The sequence below is a fragment of the Bos taurus genome, chromosome 10, assembly GCF_002263795.3.
Source record: "Bos taurus isolate L1 Dominette 01449 registration number 42190680 breed Hereford chromosome 10, ARS-UCD2.0, whole genome shotgun sequence".
Lineage (NCBI taxonomy): Eukaryota > Metazoa > Chordata > Mammalia > Artiodactyla > Bovidae > Bos > Bos taurus.
In genome coordinates, this window is record NC_037337.1 from 43,591,542 (window position 1) to 43,612,895 (window position 21,354).

At 36.1% G+C, this 21,354-nt stretch overlaps 1 protein-coding gene across 9 annotated transcripts in view; it reads right to left on the minus strand.

Moving 5' to 3' along the window:
- Positions 1-808: 808 nt before the first annotated feature.
- The window catches only part of NIN (ninein), a 107,671-nt gene continuing 87,125 nt past the window's right edge, over positions 809-21,354 (minus strand). For 4 of the 9 annotated variants that reach the window (XM_059890831.1, XM_005211736.5, XM_059890830.1 and 1 more), the window contains 7 exons: positions 18,257-18,436; positions 17,012-17,161; positions 16,034-16,081; positions 14,958-15,059; positions 10,222-10,422; positions 6,632-6,745; positions 809-4,497 (listed from right to left, as the gene is read on the minus strand). In XM_059890831.1, coding sequence (XP_059746814.1) covers positions 4,288-4,497; positions 6,632-6,745; positions 10,222-10,422; positions 14,958-15,059; positions 16,034-16,081; positions 17,012-17,161; positions 18,257-18,436 — 1,005 coding nt within the window. In that variant the 3' untranslated portion in view covers positions 809-4,287. The other 5 variants (XM_059890832.1, XM_024997985.2, XM_024997986.2 and 2 more) reach the window with 5 other exon arrangements.

Genomic DNA, 21,354 nt, shown 5'->3' on the forward strand with positions numbered 1-21,354 from the left:
TATGTTTTTCTTTAGAGAGTAGTGTGCATGGTAGGTTTAATTGTTAATTATACCAATTAATTGAACCAATTAAATGTTGTTTGCCGGAAGGAGAAATGGATACCTGTTACACTGCAAAATACTAGAACAGACAAACCTGCCTAGTGAGTCCTGAGTTCCTTACTGAGCTGGCTGTGTGGCCTTGAGTAAGTCATAACTTTGCTAATTTTCAGTTTTTTCACCTGTAAAATGGGGTTAATAATAGTTCCTGTAACATAAAGGCAGTGTGAGATTGGTATAAAAGCTTCATAAATAAAACATGGCTTGTGAGGTCTCATTTGGCCAATATTTCCATTCTATATTTCAGTACTCAGTATTATTAACTTAATGTGCTTTTAGGTCAGTTTTTTTTTCCAGTAGTGGCAAATAACTGAAAATTATGAATCACCCATAAATATGGCCAAGTGAAATAAAGGCATGCCTGAAGCAACCAAAATCTCAAGTAGGGCCTCACCCAAGGTTGTCAGGATTTTAGAAGTAAATTATGAAGCACCACAGGGATCTCAAACTGGCTGGTGTGATGGTCGTTGATTCTGTGACAGAAATGGAGAAGCAGTGCTCTAGATCACATACAAATCATTCTGGGACTCGGGGCGGCGGAGGGGTTTAAATGCAGGCTCTGAGTCAGTAGGTCTGGAGTGGGAGCTCCAGAGATTCTGCATTTGTAAAATGTGTTTAGTGCAATGTTTGGATGCTTTCACTCTAAAAACCGATGATAAACATACGAAACTGTTTACAAAAGTTCATGGTGTATAGAAAACAAGGGCCATATTTGCAAAATTATTTATTTACATTTTAAGCTCATGGTAAAATAATTCTAGGATAGAATGGCTAAGATGAAATATACCAAGTCAATATAAACATACACATATTTATCTTTACATGCAAAGAATTCTAGCGATGGCTATAGATGAACTCAGGTTTTCCTTTACAAAACTAATGTTCCTTTCAATCATGCTGTGATAATGTCTTCCAATAAGAACAGATTTAATGTATATCATTCAAAAAAAATCTGAGAAACAAAAAGCTGACTTGGGATAGATTTATTGTTAAACTGCTATCCATATGTCATAAAACCAAAAATGTTTTACAGGGCTGAGATGTTCAAATAGGTCCAAACATGATATAATTAATAACTTTTAAGTAAGGAATGCTTTGGCTATTAGGTTTTGACTTAGTTTTGGCATTGCTTGCATAATTTATACCATTTCAGTTAGTCACTTGGTAATCCGTTCAAAACAAGACTTGTTTAATACTATCACAAAGCACTTAGCCTTACCTTGAGTGGGAATATCTTTAAGATTCTGACAATAGCAACACATTTCTCTTTTCCTTCACTCAGAAAAAAAGAAATCACAAAAATAAAAAATTCATTTTCACACATTGAAGTTTTACTCATTCTTAAAAAACCAAAAGTTCCTCATCATAATACCTACTCTGGGTATTGGTACATTATCAAAATGCTAGACCTGTAAGAACTCCTCCTATACCTTGAAAGCCTATGACTTTGTAATCTACATATGTTTAAGGTTAAATATATAAACAATGCATTTGAAGCATCTGGGAAGAATTCACATTTACAATAGTTTTTAAAAATATGGGTTTATTAAGTTTTAGAAAAATAAATACTGTGGTTGGTTCTACCCTCCCCATCTACTTTTCTCCCCTTACAAATTTGAGCTTAAGAGTTCAGGCTTCTAAAAAGCAGAAGAAAGCAAAATAGAACAATGTAGATTTTATTATTCACATTTCCCCTTTCTAAGGGTAACATTATCATAATGGCAAACTTGATTCTCCTTCCTTGAAATGAAGATCTTATCTCCTAAAACTAATTTAAATAACTGTTCTTAAGAAATCAAGTGAATTTAACAACCAGTACTTTTAATAAACTAGGAATTAAATGACTATAAAATATATAACATGATTTTAAGGAGTTCTATTATAAAGTCTAAAAGCAAAATCTAAATATTTAATAGTTTAAATTTAATTTCTTTAAATTCTTTTAAAAGCTGTAAGCTATATTATAAATTGCCAGTTAAATTCCCACTCTAGTCTACAAAAATAATCTGCTGCACAAATATATAAATTTAAGGTAACTCTATTTCTTGTGTTAATCTTTTTTCCAGTCTTTTAAGTTCAGTAAAACAAAAAGTAAGCACCTAGATATTAAATTAACTTTCATTTGAGCAGCGTTTTGATTTTAGATAAAGGGATTCTAAATGTAGTCAAACTTTCCAGAAGTCATATTTACACGCATTGTACAGCACTTTATATACATATAAATACAGACTTATAAGAAATAAACAAATTAACCTACACTTTTCATAATGTAAAAAATAAAGATAAAAATACAACATATGTGATCATATGGTAAGCCATCTATTTGAGAAATATGCTTGGTTTTCAGTTCTGATGGCAAAAGCCTTGAATAACTTAAAGCATATCACATAAAAACACCACAGGTGTTTTTTTATTTACGATCTTAGTTTATTTACGATCTTAACCTAGGCCTATCCACAGTTTTTAAGTGTTAGTCAATGCCATACAAGTAGTTGAGTTTACTAGTAATGTGTGCACTGGACAAAAATGATTATGGAAAGTATGACAGCAGATATCAAATGTTTTTAAATATAACTATAGGGAGGGATTAAAATTAATTCTTTTCCAGGGGAAATCGGGGATTTCTGATAATAGAGCTTTCTTTAGCAGTTTGCTTCATGTTTTGTTCCTGCCCATAAGGTAGTGTTTGATTTTGCTGTGATACCTCTTATAAAAAATTGATGGACTTGACTTTCCTCTAATACAGCAGAGTGAATTTTTGTGATCTAATTACTCTTCCACAAAAACAAATAGGTGGCTGTGATAAGCTCTGTTTGCGTCCCACACACAGTAAGTTCTTTACCAACCAATTCCTGGCTAGAAGCCGGGATTTTACCTGGGGAAAAAAGTTACTCAGAACGTTTACTGCGCTATAATGTTCTAGTCTTGAGACTGATTGGAAAATTCTATTTGGCACTCCTTTACCTCAGATGGCATGCCAGTTCTTATTACAGTATGAAATTCTATGATCAGATTCAAGGTACAGAGGAATAGGAAGCATGGAGATTTTGACCCACATTAAACAAACAAGCAAATAACAACTCTTCCATAAGTTAAAAGGTTTTTAACTCTAAAAGCAAGGCCCTTTCCCCAGAAAATTAAATTCATTAAAAATGTAGAAATAAAAATCCCATTATGGCTCTAAATATACAACAAATAAATAGTCATGTATTTTATACATTTCAAATTTTTAAAGAGCCCTACAGTATTTCAGGAAGATGACTTAAAGTGTTGTTCCCTGAGTTTTTGATGAAACCCCAAATATAAGTTCACCAACTCCAAGACCTTAAAGAGAGAAAAATCCACATGGTTTGCTTCCTCTCTTTTAGGATTAGCTGTTTACTCCAAAGCAGTTTGTTCAGTGCTTACCCTATAGTTCAAATGTTTTAAGAATGTGGCTTTATCCATTTCTTAGAAGACAAACTCCCAAAGAAACTTCTAAGAAGGAAAAAAAAAGATTGTTTAAAGAAAGTAAAGTTTTAACATTAGTTTACAGTGCAGTTGAGTAAATGAGTTTTATATCTGTAATACATCAAGAGTGGTAATACTGTCATAGGTATTAGAAGGTAGAGTTCTATGAATTCTGCCTTTTCTGACCTCAGTGGTTATTGACTCTAGTTTCTGTTACCAAACAGAAAGTCTAACAATTAAAAAATCCAAACTACTAGAAACAGAATGACTCTTCCATATTTAAGTGTATGAGAAGACATACATTTGGTTTTAAAATAAAGATCAAAACAATCAATAATATCTCAATTTTTAAAAATCTGCAATTTATATATAACGTATACATAATAGTAATTTATACATAATAGTAATTTTCAAAAACTCATTCAAAACTGGGGTTTTAAAATTCTTGAATTGTTTTCATATCACCTTCTTGATGGTTATTAAAATATTTTTTAAAAATTCAAAGCTTGGGAATAGTTCAGTGAAATAAATATTTGTTTGCAATTTCCATTACAGTCTATTTATAAAAACTAATTACAGTGAATAGAGACTTTAATTCTGTTCCTGGAAGTTTTAGGTTAGGCTTAACTTTAAGCCACTAAAGGTTTCTAAGAAAACAACAACAACAACAGTTGAGAGTACATCTGAAATGTCCCATCCATTTCAGTAAAGTGCACAATTGTTCATCCTTTGGCTTGGCTATGACCTCAAGGGAGGTGTAGAAGTCAGTGGTGCTGGTGTCAGATTCCTGACTATATTACTGAGGCTGGCAATCTTCTCCTCTAGGAGGTAATTTTTCTTCTCTGCTGTTTTTTGTCGCTGTTCAGTCATTTCCAGAGCTTTCAACAACTGGGCATTTTCCACATACAAATCCTTCACTATTGCATCTGCTTTAGTATTCTTGCAGAGCTGGAAACAGAACCAGAAACATCTTGACTCCATTTCTGTTATTCTTTTAAAAGATCTGACATAAGGACAGTTGTTTATAAAGGCAAATGGCTTCTATCAGTTATATTCTTTTATTTTACAATACAGCTTTAATATCAGACCTGGTACCAGGTATACAGGTAAAACAAATCCACTTATTCCAGGCTGTTTCTTTGCATAATTTGTTTGTAGAAATCACTAATAAGAGAACAAATTGATATTTGAGGGCTCAAACGTGAAGGTATTTTTCAGCCTAGGTATTATTTCTTTATTCATTCTCTAAAAATATCACAATACTTTTATAATTTAAATTTCTGAGGCTGTGAACTGTTTACCTGTTATTAACAATAGATGCTTGTCTCCCGTTCATAACTACATACAACCTACTGATTATTTTAAAATGTAGCTCATGTATTATAACACATGGAGAAGGCAATGGCACCCCACTCCAGTACTCTTGTCTGGAAAATCCCATGGATGGAGGAGCCTGGTGGGCTGCAGTCCATGGGGTCGCTAAGAGTCAGGCACGACTGAGCGACTTCACTTTCACTTTTCACTTTCATGCATTGGAGAAGGAAATGGCAACCCACTCCAGTGTTCTTGCCTGGAGGAACCCAGGGACGGGGGAGCCTGGTGGGCTGACGTCTATGGGGTCACACAGAGTCGGACACGACTGAAGTGACTTAGCAGCATTGTAACACAAAGATTCAGCAGTTACTTCCTTTTAAAATAAAACCTTGTCTAGAAGAGAGATTCTAATCTTTATGGTTAAAATATATAGTCTTGGTTAGGGTGGGAACACTCTTCAGCAGAATAGGATAATTTGATCTTTGGTCTCCTTAGTTAATATCTTCCAATCCCCTTTCCCTTATTATACCTTTAACTCCTCATTTTACACCCAGTTTCAGGCAATGCATCCACAAGTATGAAGGTTTAAGGTAATAAAGAAAACTTAAGGCATGGCTAATTTACATAATATCATTTCAAACAGCAATGCTAAAGACTATCACACGGAAGCCCAGGACCTAGGTGACTGGCAGGTTTAACATAAAACTAACATTATTTTCTATTAAACTGTTTTAGTGTATAACCTTTCCTCTTTCCCTTCTATTAAAAAACACTTCAGTGACTCTTATCCACTACACAACAAAATCCAAACTCCTGTGGTTTAGCACTAAGACCCTCTACTGTCTACTCTTCCCTCTCTAGTTTCTTTTGCTTCTCCCAGAATAGGATGTACTGTTAATGCCAAAGTGTTTGTAGATGTCCACACCCCATGTTACCCATTTTCTTTGTTTTTGAACTGCTACTGGAAGTACTGCCAAATGGTTAGTACCATGTAGGTGAACTACACTCCATATGGGCAGGGATTTTGCTAGTATTTCTAGTACTTGGAACAGAACCTGGCATGTAGTGACTATGTGTTGAATAAATGATTAAGGGACTGAATCAATAAATGTAAGAACAGGACTTTCTCTTTCTCTCCGTTCTGTGTACTAAGATTTAGGACACAGGAAAGTTCCTGTCCACCATTCTTCTCAGATTCTACATGTCTAAAAATCCAGGCTGGGCAGTTTCTACCCTCCTACCCCCTGCCACAGTTTGTCTCAATCTCAGATTTCAGAGAGGTTATAACATTCCCTAGAAAGTAGTCTTTCTGTTATGTCTCTTCAGTGGATGCACAAATAATTTATAAGCACTCGGGCCACACCTGCTGCCAGCAGGAAAGAAGGATCAGCCTACTTGGTGGTCCTGAATTTGAGAGTCCAGATTTTTATTCAAAACAGAGCCTTTTGGGGTCTGGCTACAGCCACAAGTTAGATTTTGAGGTTGTCGTAGTTGTTGCAAACAAAAAAGCTAAAGTTACATTTATTATCCCCCATTTTTTACAAACATAAAATTTCTGTTTATTTGGGGAAAAAAAAATCTATAAAAATTCAATTTGGCTTGAACCTCATTAGAAATGCTTTAGAAATTCTTCTAATTTAGGAGTTTATAATAGAGTTTGCCTTTATTAGACAATAAAAGTTAGCAAGTTAGTAACAATAAAGGAATTTAAAACTGGAGTTAAAGCAGAAGGTGAGATGGGTGGGCAGATATGACCTGGGAAGCTCACTTGTTCTTTGAGCTGATTCACTTTCTCCTGAAGAAGCCTTTTCACCAGTTTCAATTTCTGTTCAACTTCCAACATTCGTTCCTCCATGACAGTTACCAGGTATTCCTGGTTTCCCTGAAGGAAAAGAAAAAAAATTGTATTGTTATTTGAAAATCATGCCATGAGAAAGCACTAGTATTTAATTTTCCCCATAAGATGCCTAGAGAAAGGACAGCAAATGTTTGCTTTTGAATAGCAAGGGTGGATTTCTGATGAAATGGGAGTTCTGAACACTGCATGGGTTGCACAGGTTAGAAAGGTAACCCTATCAGAGAAAGAAATCAAAGATAAAAAAAAGACTCTTACCTGTGCTACCATCTTCCCCCAAGATAAAGCAAAATTCTTAAAACCAATACTTTAAGATCTATGTGTACTTATTATAGTAAAATAGGTATCCAAAGTAAATTAAAATATGGTTATCAACCTTTCATCTGTGATTTGGGTCTTTGCAATACTGTGGGACTTTCAACAACAAAATGAATAAAAACTGAGTTTATTCAGGATCACCTAACATTTCCAGTCAGCTTGCAGTATGTGTGTCTGTTTTTATCTTTGAAATGGCTGGTTACTGTGAGGGTGTTAGTGTTTCTAGTAGCCTCTTCCCACTAGTTCTTCTAATTATTGGTTTCCTAATTTGACTTGTCAATGTGGAGCAAATACCTGAATTGGAGGATGGACTTATCATTAGAACATATTTAAAACTGAAAATTTTCTCCCCATAAAGAGCTCCTAGATGAAACAATAGGGCAGAAAAAGGACGCTGGCTTCTCCTCCTCTCCTTATACAACAGTGATGGATTAAGGTGTGTGTGGGTTTTGGAGTGCAAAGGGACCTAGAACAAGATTTAGAGTGCAACTGACTACCCCTTCTTCCGGTCTACCAAAATGTTCACATAAAGCATTTCAGATTCTTTAAAAGCTTTAAATTAAAAGGTTCTTCAAATGTTTAAGCAAGACTCAGGTGTTAGTAGCTGATGGCATAACCTGTCCTTAAAAATATACCCCAAAGTGTCCTTTAAAAAGTACAAAGAATGACCAAATGTGAGGTGAAAGCCAACAGTTTGTGTATTAAACAATAGCATTTATTCAAACATAAAAGAAACAACTAAGCCATGCAACTAATTTAAAGATAAAAACTGTAGTAGGGAAAAGACTAAACAGAATTTTTAAGAAACCAGGTCCTAAGAGCATCTAAAAATCCTATATTTTAAAAGGTACAATGGCTTTTTAAAATTCAAACATAAATGGAAAATGCCAGATTTCGACTTGCCTTAAAAAAAAGAAAAAGCAAAACAAAGCAAAAAACCTGGATAATTAATTCAAAGAACATGGGGCATGGCAAAAGAGTGGGGAAAGAGGAAAAACAAAAGCAGTCATATATTTAAAATTTATTTTATTCCATCAAAAATTTCCTTTTTCCTGTCAAAAAAGTATTATACATCTTATATAAAACAGTATAAATAATCCAGATTTTCTTCAAATTCCATATATAAAAGCAGTACCTTTTGTTAAAAATATTTACAATGTATGGGATGAGAAAATATATAGAATACATCAAGAATCTCAAAGCTACACTCTTTAGATAGTATAAATAATTAAGTGTAACAAGCTGAGATTTGTGAATTTGATTCACGAAATTCACATCCTTTCAAGAATCTCAAATTCATACTCTTTAAATGGTATAATTAAGTGTAACAAGCTGAAATTTGTGAATTTGATTCACATAAATAAGAAACATAATACTGCAAAGGCTTAATAATAAAACTTAAAAGAGCACTTGATTCCAAAACATTTCTCAGCTTATGTCTATATTTGCGTGGTGTGTGTGGGTGTGTGCATTTGAGTATCTGCCATGGTAAGAAATGCCATCAATAACAGCCCAGTTTTCACAGGTGCCCAATCCTTCTGTAGGAATCTGCATGCACTGCTCGCTGCTCCGGTAGCAAGGCCTAGAGAAAGAAGGCAAGTGGTACACTTCACCCTGATGTCAAGATTATGCTTTTGGGGGGAATCTAAATTCACACATTTATAATGCAAACAATTTTTAAAAGCACACATCAATACTACATATGCAAGCGAAGCAACACAAGGCAGAAGAAATCATATCACTCCACACACAGAGACAACATGCAGATTCTAACAACATTCTGTATTCTTAAAATCGATGTCAGCTCAGTTACCAGAAACAAAGAGAGCCTGCTGTCACCTTCTCATGAGCAATAAGCAGTCCACTCTGCCATCTGGCTGGAGAAATTCTCTCTCTTTTTAAGTACAAAGTCTTAACAGTTTTTGTCTATCTAATCCTCAAGTAATTGAAGTAAAGGGATACTTTTTACTTTTAAACACTGGTAGGTGGGTTGGGAGGAGCATGTGTTTAAAGTAGTATATATGAGAGTAATGAGTAGGATCTTTGATCATTTGATTTAAAATGTCTATTAAAAACTGAGGTCAAGTTTTATGATTCACTTCTATAATGAAGCATCTGTCCAATACCTACCATCACAATTTTACTTCTGGAATTAACTTTTAGTACTTGGAAACTGAATGTAGGAAGCTTCGAAAAACATGGATTTTAAGCCCTTGTTAGAAAGAATAGATGATAACTACATCATGCAAAAGCATAGATATATACTAGTAGGCAAAGAAAACAAAATTGCTCCAATGTATAATTAATGGTGCTAATATGACTTTGCAAAGCCACTGTGACCAGATTACAGGAAAAGAGTTAGGAAATTCCTTGTCAAATGTCACCTGAAAGGCAAGGTACATTTTGAAAACAGAAGAGTTATTCAAACTAGAAGGAACTAATCTAGAATTCTGCAAATTAAGGAGTGTTTTTAATTTTATTCCTAATTCTAAGGAAGAATTAAGAGACTTCTGAAAGAAGAGGATCGTGAATGAAGCACTAAAAAGAAAATTTAACTATTTGAAAACTTAGGTAATATAAGATTGTGTCTGGTAGTGAGCTGGGATAATGCTACTTCAAAGGGAAGAGGAAGAAGAACTTTATTTTCTTAAAAATAGTTTTTCAAACTAGATCATTTAAAAAATAAGTTAAATGAACTTTGTCAACTTAAAAAAGTCACTGATGACACTTTCTACTTTAATAGTTGTGAAAAGTCCCCATTTGTGAATTCCAAGGAACTCAGCAGGCCACACCCTCTAGTACAAGAAAACGCAGGATGCTTTGTTAGTAATACATATCCTAGAGTTGCACTTGAATTCTGTAATATTTTTGGCATCAGACAAGAATGTTAGGTCAATTGCACAGTATGCTCAAGTGAGCCTGACACTTCATCATCGCTTAGCAACTTGCATGAGACCCAGAACTCTTAATTACCCAGCTTAGAAGCTGAGAGCTCAAAAGTAGCACAACAAAAACCAAGACCAAAGCCAAAACAGCACTGCAGTTCTGTGGATTTGTAATACAGGTAAGGTGTAACTGACAAAAGATTGAGGTTCTTCATCCCCACCTTTGAACTGGTGTAACTTCCAAACAGGTAAAATTGAATTAGGTGATCTGCGTTTACTATTAGAAAAAGATCGTCATACCTGTGGTGTGTTGGTTTCAGAAGTCCTATTTTCAAGTTCCTCCTGCAGGCACTGGTTTATCCTTTCTGCCTGCAGCAGCTGACGTTGAAGCTGCAGAAACTGCTCCCTGGGAACCACTGGACAGGTTTGCTGCTGGAGCAGTTGCAGTTCCCAAGCATGAGGGGATGGGCTAAGCATCACAGTGGACCTCAGGTGCTGCATCTGGACAATAAGAGCAAAAAGCCCTAGTCAGCTACCATGCCTTCAGTCACAGAGCTGCCTTGAAAGTAGCAGGCAGAGAGAAAGGAAGTCTATGGATTCATATTAATGGCCTCTCAGACTTACTGATAACTTGAAAACAGGCAGCACATGATCCCAAGTAAGAATAAAAAATCATTTAATACATTTAATGAATAAGCAGGCCTTAAAAGTTTTAGACTTACACTGTACTTCTCAATCTTAAGCAACAATTAAACATGAGGCACATGGTGCACATATGTCTGGATTTTCCTCTTTTCTTCCCACACTAGAACATTTAATTATCCCTCTTTTAAAAAAAAAATGGTGGAATAGGCAAAGGGCAGAAAGAGGTTATGCTCTAGGGTTTTGCCACTTACCATTCATAAAGATTCTTAAAAGCAGTTCAATGACTACTTTTTTTCTAAGTTAGCAATTTGTTTTGAAAATCTCATCTTGCATCTCAAATTATTTTAATCTATCTTAGTTTATCAGACAGGCAATTCTGGGACATAGGTGATATTCTAGAATATTTGGGAATCAAAGTACATGGAATGAAAGGATTTATTCAAGACAATGAGGAAATGGTACGTGTATCACATGCCAATCAAATGTGGGGCAAGGGAAAGAAAGCACTGCATTTGGTCAGTGAAGCATGCCACTTCACATCTGTGGACACATTCAGCAGACACAGAGCTCAATGGAAGACATGCAACAAATATGACCACGTACTAAACTCATGAGGAAGCACCCCCAGGCATGTGAGAAGGGAAAAAGGCCCTCTAAGACACAACTAGAATTAAATGTTATCATGAAACTTCAGAGCCACTATCCATTTCCTTAAATTTAAATTTCTGAGGTGGGTTATTACCCATTTTGAAATATTGCTAGTTATAGATTTAGAAAACCCACCACTTTATGATCCCCTGATTTTGTATCAGTGGGATGATTTTCTTCACTACATCTTTAAATACCGAGGAAAATCCTGATGGAAATGTAAACAGATGTATTCCAGAGTTAAATGAAATTGAATATTGGCTCTTAAGTATTTATTAACTGTCATAGTAGTAGAAATGATTACATGAAAAAGGGGTTTAATGAGATGTCTCCATGCTATGAAATTCATTGAAAGAGAATGTTCTACCTTCACACACTATCTCAGGCAGAGAACTGCACCCTTCTCTGCTAGTTCCAACCACAGAGTTCTAGGTACAGGTTAGCCACAGATAAAACAAAAACAAAAGAGAATTACAGGAGTTAGAGAAAGAAAATATGAGTTATAAAGAGAAAGAACAGTATAAAACAGGGTATATTATATACCTTAACACATAATGCTCCAGTCAGTAGGAACTTAATTTGACTAACATTTACATTTCTCTGTATATAAATTTTACAGATATTAAAATGTCAAACAGCTCTTAATTTTGTAGCCACTTCCTCATCTATTGTAATTTGGTTGGTTTATGAGCTTGCTTCTTTACCTCAATTCATTCCAATACAATAATTCAGAAGATTTCAAGTGCAGTATGGAATAGACCTGATGTTAAATACCTTGCCTTGTGGAGATGCAGGATATAAACCATAAAACATTTTTATTGTTAAAGTATCTGAACTATTGGCTATCAGAGGTACACACCAAACTATAAGAACTGCTAACAGTCTTTAACTTTTTAAGTGTTCAAAACAAATTGTTTATGGAACATTGCCTCATATAGTTGAAAAAACCATGGAGTGGGAGGCAAATTCTTCCATTTCCTTGTCTAATAATTTGGGATCTTTAATTGCCCTGGGGTAAGGGTATGTGTCGGAGAAGGCAATGGCACCCCACTCCAGTACTCTTGCCTGGAAAATCCCATGGACGGAGGAGCCTGGCAAGCTGCAGTCCATGAGGTCAATAAGAGTCAGACACGACTGAGCGACTTCCCTTTCACTTTTCACTTTCATGCATTGGAGAAGGAAATGGCAACCCACTCCAGTGTTCTTGCCTGGAGAATCCCAGGGACGGGGGAGCCTGGTGGGCTGCCATCTATGGAGTCGCACAGAGTCGGACACGACTGAAGTGACTTAGCAGCAGCAGCAGCAGCAAGGGTATGTGTTATATTAATCAGTGATTTTAAACTATCATATAGGGGTGAGAAAAAATTCCTTCCCCCAAGGGAGTGTATACATCAGATAGAATCACCTAGAAAGCTTTCCCTAAATTCCTTGATACCAAAGATTCTGATGTAGGACTATCTCCCTGACTGCCTACTGCCCCTCCCCCAAACCTGATAAGAATCCATGCTGGAGTGAGAGGAATGTACCTATCCCCAGGTAAGCTGGGCAAAAAAAATGGTGTGAAAAACCACTGTACATCCTCAAATTTGGCCTAATCTTTAGATATCACAGCATAAATAAAAATCCAATTTATAGGTCCAGTGGGAAGGGGAAATGAAGAGTTATTGCTTAATGTTTAGAGTTTCTGTTTGGGGTGATGAAAGGTTTTAAAAGTAGTGGTGACATGGTGACAATGTAATTAATGCCACTGAATGCCACTTAACAAAATTTGCCATTTTAATCGTTCATGTATATATATATTTCTATATACACACACACACACACACACTCTTAGTATAATTTAAAACACAATGTCATATACCCAAACCGCTGAATTAGACACTTTAAATGAATGAATTGTGCAGTGTGTGAATTACAATTAATAAAGCTGCTAAAGAATTATATGTCTGCACAGAGTTCACAGCTCAGTCTTATTTCAATGGAAGTTTCATTAGAATAGTGTATGAGGTGTTCTTTACAGTGTTCCAATTAAAAATTCATGCTTTTTCTTTTTTCAGCTCCAGTGCCAAGAACACTTAATTTCCCTCATCCATTACCAAATATTTACTACTAGATCAGGGAGAAAAGTAATGATGGGAAATTGCTTATGATGACTAATCATGTAAAGTATGATTGGGAGAGAAAGGGGCATATGAGGCCAAAGAGAGCAGGTGGGAGAAGACTCAGCCTGTTGGAAGGACATTTGCAGAGGATCTAACAGTGATTAAGTACACCCTGTTACTTTTCAGCTGGGTACTAGACATGTCATGTGTGGCTTCAGATATCTCATTCATTAGAGTATATAATTATTTCATCAGAAAAGCATATCTACATCTAAACACAGCCTGCAGCTCAGAGTTTTAATAAATTCATTTATTATATGCAGAAGGAAAAGCAAATATGGTTTGGAATTCATTCTTTATATAGTTTCACTAATCTTCCTATTAGTAGATAAATCAGAGAACATAAAATTGACAGAAACCTTAGTGGTCATTTAAATGTAAATGCGATATGTTTGCCCATATTTCATATTTAAAAACCAAGCATCTATTGAAATGTAATTACCTTTGCATGTGTCCAGCTTCATGAAAGAAAATATTTATATATCTCTGTTCCTATAATTCTGGCTTTAAAATATTTGTATACACAGAACTTTTTTTTTTCATTCATTCATTTCTTTATTAAGTGTCTTCATGAGCCAGACACTATTCAGATGCCTTATTTGACATATCAACATTTACAATCTATTTGGATAATAATTACACCCTTGCTGATTTAAATTTCTTTTCTTCTTTTCTTTCTCACTTGTTTGTTTCCAAAAATACAGCTGAGTTGGGCTTTAAAAAATGAAAGTTCAGTTCAGTTGCTCAGTTGTATCTGACTCTTTGCGACCCCAAGGACTACAGCACGCCAGGCTTCCCTGTCCATCACCAACTCCCGGAGTTTACTCAAACTCATGTTCATTGAGTCGGTGATGCCATCCAACCATCTCATCCTCTGTCGTCCCCTCCTCCGCCCGCCTTCCATCTTTCCCAGTATCAGGGTCTTTTCAAATGTACCCAGAACTTTATAATTGCACTTGGTGTTCAGAAAGCAATCTATTAGACTAGAAACTCAATGTCCAAGCTGACAAATTTTACAAATCCACTTTCATATTTAACAGATGTACCTCTTCCAAGGCAGTGCTGAGTTACAAATGTAGAAATGAACAGTGGCAACACTTGAAAATTAACTGTCTAAATGCTAATGCTCTTAAACTCCTGGAATGTACTTCCTAACCGAATAGGCTGTAACAGAGCACATCACATCTATAAAACACTACACTGGGGGAGGTATCAGGAAACTATTAAAACCACAGCATTGGCAAGAGAGCTCTGAGCCTCTTGGTCAGTACTGGACAGAGTCCCTGCCACTTAAATTTGTTGAGGCACAAATCCTTGCATTTTAGGATAGTCAACATTATTATTATTATTCCTTCTTCTGTGAAGCAGTATATATCTCTCTGGCTGTGTAATTAGCAAAAATATCTATCAAACTTGGTAAGACAAACCAAAGAGTCCAGCCTGGCAATGTACTTAGATTTTCACTGTTTTCGTAATAGGAATTTAATGCTATGTTAGCCTCTCTCAACAAATAGGTCATTCATGGATTAAAATATTCTTCATCAGATCAGATCAGTCAGGTCATTTCCCTTAAAAACTTACCTCCATTAGCTGTTCATCCAGTTTTACTTGTTTCTTTTTCAGGCCTTCATTTTCCAAATGAATTGTTTCTAATTCTCGTTCAAGGGATTTCATCTGACTAACCTGTTGAAAAACATAAAACTCCCTTAAAAAAAAGAAAACAACCTGAATCTCTCTACTTTTTTTTGACAAATTTACACTAATCAGAAATCTCAACTCTTGGAAGAAAGCTGAGTTCATTCATCAAGGGAAAACAACAAATAATTCGGTGCCTTGATTATATCTTAGTCTAGCTTAAATCACCACTCCTCACATAGAACAGAGTCCTAAGGCAGGTAGCTTTCAAACTTCAGTGCCACTCACTGTAGGAAATACATTTTATCTTGCAACCCAGTACACCCACACCCCCCCACAAGTACATATGCATGCATAATCAGTTGTAAGTATACATCACTAAAAGAAAACTTCCATGAAATAATACTTATCCCTACTACAAGCCATGCACTTTGATATTTTATAGTATATTTTATTAAAGATGCTGTCACAACATTGTAAAGAAACTATAATAAAAATTTTTGAAATGCTGGTATTTCGCTAAACTGAATTCATGATCATCTACTATGGATCTGCAGTAGGGAAAAACGTCTGAAAACAGAGTACACAAAACCTGATTTATTTAACTCTTTTCTCAATTTTAAAGAAGAAATTTGAAAGTTTTATGAGGATCCACTTTTGGAATTCTCTTTGGTACAGAATCTTACGAGAATCTAATGAGTTAGAGGACACTCAAGGATTCAGAATATTGCTAAGTAGAAAACATATGACACAATTCTAGAATGCTGATCTTTGCCTCCATCAAAAGAGCTGAGAAGAGTAGCAAGAACTGTTAAATGGAATTCGGGTGTATGCTTTCCAGGCACACTTAAATTCATTGTTATTTTAAAACCTATCATTTGACTTTCCCCTTGGTGAGCAGCTGGATGAAACCCAACATCTTTTCGAAAAGTTTACTTGAATATAACCTAGACTTTAAATGACATAATTATGGAACCATAATTTTATTTGCACTGGGAAACTAAAAAATTTGTGTGACTCACTTTACTGTGGTTGTCTGGAACTGAACCCGGAATATCTCCAAGGTGTGCCTGTAGTGAAAACTCTTGAGTTTTAGTTTAGAAAAAGAAAGAAAGGAAAACAAATACCAAGAACTCCCACAGTAACACTGGTCTAGAACTCAAACTTAATGTAACAAAGAATACAAAGCAAAGGGAATCATGTTACAGAGGTTTAACCATGTGGTAGCCAGCCTCTAAGCAGGTCCCCAGTGATCTCTATGTCACACCCTTGCCTGGTACCCTCCCCCCACTATGCCTGAGTTAGTCTGTGTGACTTATAGAATACAGAAGTGATGTTGTGTGACTTCTGAGATTGGTTTATAAAACATATTACGGTTTCCATCGTGGTCTTCTGGAATCTCTCTCTTGTATCACTCATTGCGACATCCTGAGAAAAGGCCCAGGTAGGGAGGACCTGAGCCTCTGGCAATCAGCCAGCAAAGAACAGAAGCCTCTTCCTAACACGTTATCTGAGTAAATCTGGAAGTGGATGATCTCTAGCACCAGTGAAGCCTTCGGATATTGCAGCCTCAGCTAATATCTAGACAGCAACCTCAGGAAAGACCCTGAGCCAAAATCATTCCATTAAGCTGCTTCCAAATTCCTGACCTACAGAAACCGAGACATGAATGTTTTGTCTTTTTATTATACAGCAGTAGTTAACCAAATTAAAATGGTCCTAATATTCAGGTATATATGTTTTACTAACTTATAAAAGTTTATATACCTTAAAGATGATTAACCATTTTCTTTATGAAAACTTAAATTGCTCCTTTTTAGCGATCATTCAATCAAAAAGAACTATGGTACTGCTTTGACAAGATGACAAAAGTGCAGATAAAAGGAAGAAGCAAAATAGGCCATTAGTCATTTCTTTGGAAGCACTCGGGGGAAGAAACATACATTTAGGGATGCATCAGAGTCAGCATATAGCCACGTGGTATTAACTCAAAAACTCACCTTCCTATTAGTAGGAGATCGCTCCTTTTGAAACTGTTCACATTCTCTCTTTAAGCTCAACTTCTCCTGCTCTGTGGGCTTCACAGTACCTGATGAATTTAGATGTTTTTGGTGCTTAGGAGAAGGAAGGTTGGATTCCAGCTGACGGACCTAACAAGAACCAGTATAAGGGGAAGAAATGCTAATATAATCACCCAGCCAGGAAAAACAAAAAGCTAACATAATGCAAGTTTTTATTCAGTGCTTGGGTTTTGTTGTATTAAAAAAGCTTTTTCCAGTCAAGTCTGCCAATTTTTGAAGCTTACTTTTTTGGATTTCAAAAGATCCTTTCTAGGTTAATCTATTTTTAGCCTGATCCAACACTAAGCATCAGACAGGGAAGAGGGGACTTCTGGCTCAGCCAAAGCACTAAGAGTCAATAGAGCAATGTGGCCACCAAGCAAACAGATGTAATCTGTAGGCACCTGTGTGCCTGACATGAGCATAACTTTTAGGAGTGAAGGGGGTGACAGTTCCTCTGAGTCTGTATTGGACTGTTCACACCTGAACAGTGCATTTACATCAGCTAAGTTCCATGAAGACAGCAACCATATTTAGTCTTGTTTAACACTGCAACTTTAGTGATAGCAGTTTCTGGCACAGGGTAGGAGTTCTAGTGAATATCTTCGACTCCTAAGAGTTCTTTCTCAAAAGATTTATTTAAGCATAGGTTAAAAATAGTTGCTCATTCATATTGATGTATGGCAGAAACCAACACAATATTGTAAAGGAATTATTCTTCAATTAAAAATAAATAAAAAAATAATTGCTTGACTGCTCAGCAGAGGTAAAGCATTTAAACATCCCCTGAAAAAATGATCTTTAAATATCATTTTAACCTTGAAATGCTGAGTCTTTAAAGAGGGGAAACTTTTCCTCTTACAAGGAGTTAGACCAACAAGATTTGAGTTTAGTTTTGCCATTTTGTACTACCAGTCTTGGTGGCTAGCCTATTTGAATGAGGGAGGAATGTATGGTTACATCATTTCCATTTATAAAATCACAGATTTAATATAGAACTGCTTATACAAAAAATAGTATACAAACATATCATGATAAAATTATATTGCAAGTAAATGATAAATTATACATTCTTAAAATAAGCCTGCCACACCAGAATACTCAAATCCATACCCTAGAATCACTGCCATCATATCAAACATTGACTTACAAACCTAGGCTACCACGTGCAACTTTTCAAGTTACCTTCTCCCGGGAGTGTATGAGTTCCGGTTTGGTGTTCTGTACCATGGTTTGGACTCTCTCATTCTCTTGCCAAAGTAGCTGTTGTTCCTCATTTATCAGGTGATCCAGCTTGTCCCAGGACAGCCTTTGCTGTTGGTTATGGAATCCTGATGGATGGATGCCTATTTCTGGGGCCCAGTTCTTAAGAGAGAATTAACAGAGTTAAGCCTTAAAAAACAAGCTGATTTCTTTTTTGAGTGTCTTCTAATGTGAGTGAGCACAGGTATATATAGATAAAAGTAAAACAATATTCTTGAGTTTTTTATTTTAAAAAAAGGTTTGGAAATTCTGTTTTAAATGGTCTTTGGCAAAACAGCTCTATCAAATCTAATAGCAAAGCTGACTGCAGGGCAATGCCCAGTTCCACATAGGACCCAAGTGCACAGAGACTAGTGTCCTTAAAGATTACCTCATTCTTATGAAGTTATGCTTTGAATCCATATAAGCATTCTTTTGGTAAACACAGGACACAAAGAGAACTCTGAATTGCACAGCTAACTTGAAAGGGTTCACATGCCAAACTCTACTTTCATTTTCACATATGCAATCATATCCTTTTTTTAGAATCCAAAGCACGTATCATCCATATAATTGAGGCCTGAACTCAGGAATATGCTTTAAGCTACCACAGTGGTTTTTTTTTTTTGATCCTGAAAGATGCTTTAAAAAAATTTTTTTTAAGGTATCACAACTAGATAAGCCTTTTGCTTTTCAAGCCAAAACGTGAAAAAGAAAAAAAAATGGTACAGTCTCATTTTGAAAAACATTTCAGCCCCAAAGTAATTTTTTAAAATGGAAACTATTATGTTTTTTTTTTTAAAAAACCACAGTTAAAAAAAAGTATCAGCAGGAGATAAAGTAGCTGAATTTAGCACCAATTTTTATGGTAGGACAAAAGCAATTCAGTTCAGTCGCTTAGTCATGTCCGATTCTTTGCGACGGCATGAACCACAGCACGCCAGGCCTCCCTGTCCATCACCAACTCCTGGAGTTTACTCAAACTCATGTCCTTTGAGTCAATGATGCCATCCAACCATCTCATCTTCTGTTGTCCCCTTCTCCTCCTGCCCTCAATCTTTCCCAGCATCAGGGTCCTTTCAAATGAGATAGCTCTTCGCATCAGGTGGCCAAAGTATTGGAGTTTCAGCTTCAGCATCAGTCCTTCCAATGAATATTCAGGACTGATCTCCTTCAGGATGGACTGGTTGGATCTCTTTGCAACCAAGGGACTCTCAAGAGTCTTCTCCAACACCACAGTTCAAAAGCATCAATTCTTCGGTGCTCAGCTTTCTTTATAGTCCAACTCTCACATCCTTAAATGACTACTGGAAAAACCATAGCCTTGACTAGACAGACTTTTGTTGGCAAAGTAATGTCTCTGCTTTTTGATATGCTGTCTACATATATTCTTAATTTATTTGCAAACAGATGCAGCATTGTGATATATTAAAATCAGACACTTTCTATATATCAAAATGTTTTTACCCATGGTCTTTTGACTTGCAAAATATAAAAAATTACCTTGTAACACCCTCTTGCAACAACACAAGAGAAGACTCTACACATGGACATCACCAGATGGTCATTCTGAAATCAGATTGATTATATTCTTTGCAGCCAAAGATGGAGAAGCTCTATACAGTCAGCAAAAACAAGACCAGGAGCTGACTGTGGCTCAGATCATGAACTCCTTATTGCCAAATTCAGACTTAAATTGAAGAAAGTAGGGAAAACCACTAGACCATTCAGGTATGACCTAAATCAAATCCCTTATGATTATACAGTGGAAGTGAGAAATAGATTTAAGGGCCTAGATCTGATAGAGTGCCTGATGAACTATGGAATGAGGTTCGTGACATTGTACAGGAGACAGGGATCAAGACCATCCCCATGGAAAAGAAATGCAAAAAAGCAAAATGGCTGTCTGGGGAGGCCTTACAAATAGCTGTGAAAAGAAGAGAAGCAAAAAGCAAAGGAGAAAAGGAAAGATATAAGCATCTGAATGCAGAGTTCCAAAGAATAGCAAGAAGAGATAAGAAAGCCTTCCTCAGTGGTCAATGCAAAGATAGAGGAAAACAACAGAATGGGAAAGACTAGAGATCTCTTCAAGAAAATTAGAGATACCAAGGGAACATTTCATGCAAAGATGGGCTCGATAAAGGACAGAAATGGTATGGACCTAACAGAAGCAGAAGATATTAAGAAGAGGTGGCAAGAATACAAGAAGAACTGTACAAAAAAGATCTTCATGACCCAGATAATCACAATGGTGTGATCACTGACCTAGAGCCAGACATCCTGGAATGTGAAGTTAAGTGGGCCTTAGAAAGCATCACTACGAACAAAGCTAGTGGAGGTGATGGAATTCCAGTTGAGCTATTTCAAATCCTGAAAGATGATGCTGTGAAAGTGCTACACTCAATATGCCAGCAAATTTGGAAAACTCAGCAGTGGCCACAGGACTGGAAAAGGTCAGTTTTCATTCCAATCCCAAAGAAAGACAATGCCAAAGAATGCTCAAACTACCGCACAATTGTACTCATCTCACATGTTAGTAAAGTAATGCTCAAAATTCTCCAAGCCAGGCTTCAGCAATATGTGAACTGTGAACTTCCTCATGTTCAAGCTGGTTTTAGAAAAGGCAGAGGAACCAGAGATCAAATTGCCAACATCTACTGGATCATGGAAAAAGCAAGAGTTCCAGAAAAACATCTATTTCTGATTTATTGACTATGCAAAACCCTTTGACTGTGTGGATCACAATAAACTGTGGAAAATTCTGAAAGAGATGGGAACACCAGATCATCTGACCTGCCTCTTGAGAAATCTGTATGCAGGTCAGGAAGCAACAATTAGAACTGGACATGGAACAACAGACTGGTTCCAAATAGGAAAAGGAATACATCAAGGCTGTATATTGTCACCCTGCTTATTTAACTTATATGCAGAGTATATCATGAGAAACGCTGGACTGGAAGAAACACAAGCTGGAATCAAGATTGCCGGGAGAAATATCAATAACCTCAGATATGCAGATGACACCACCCTTGTGGCAGAAA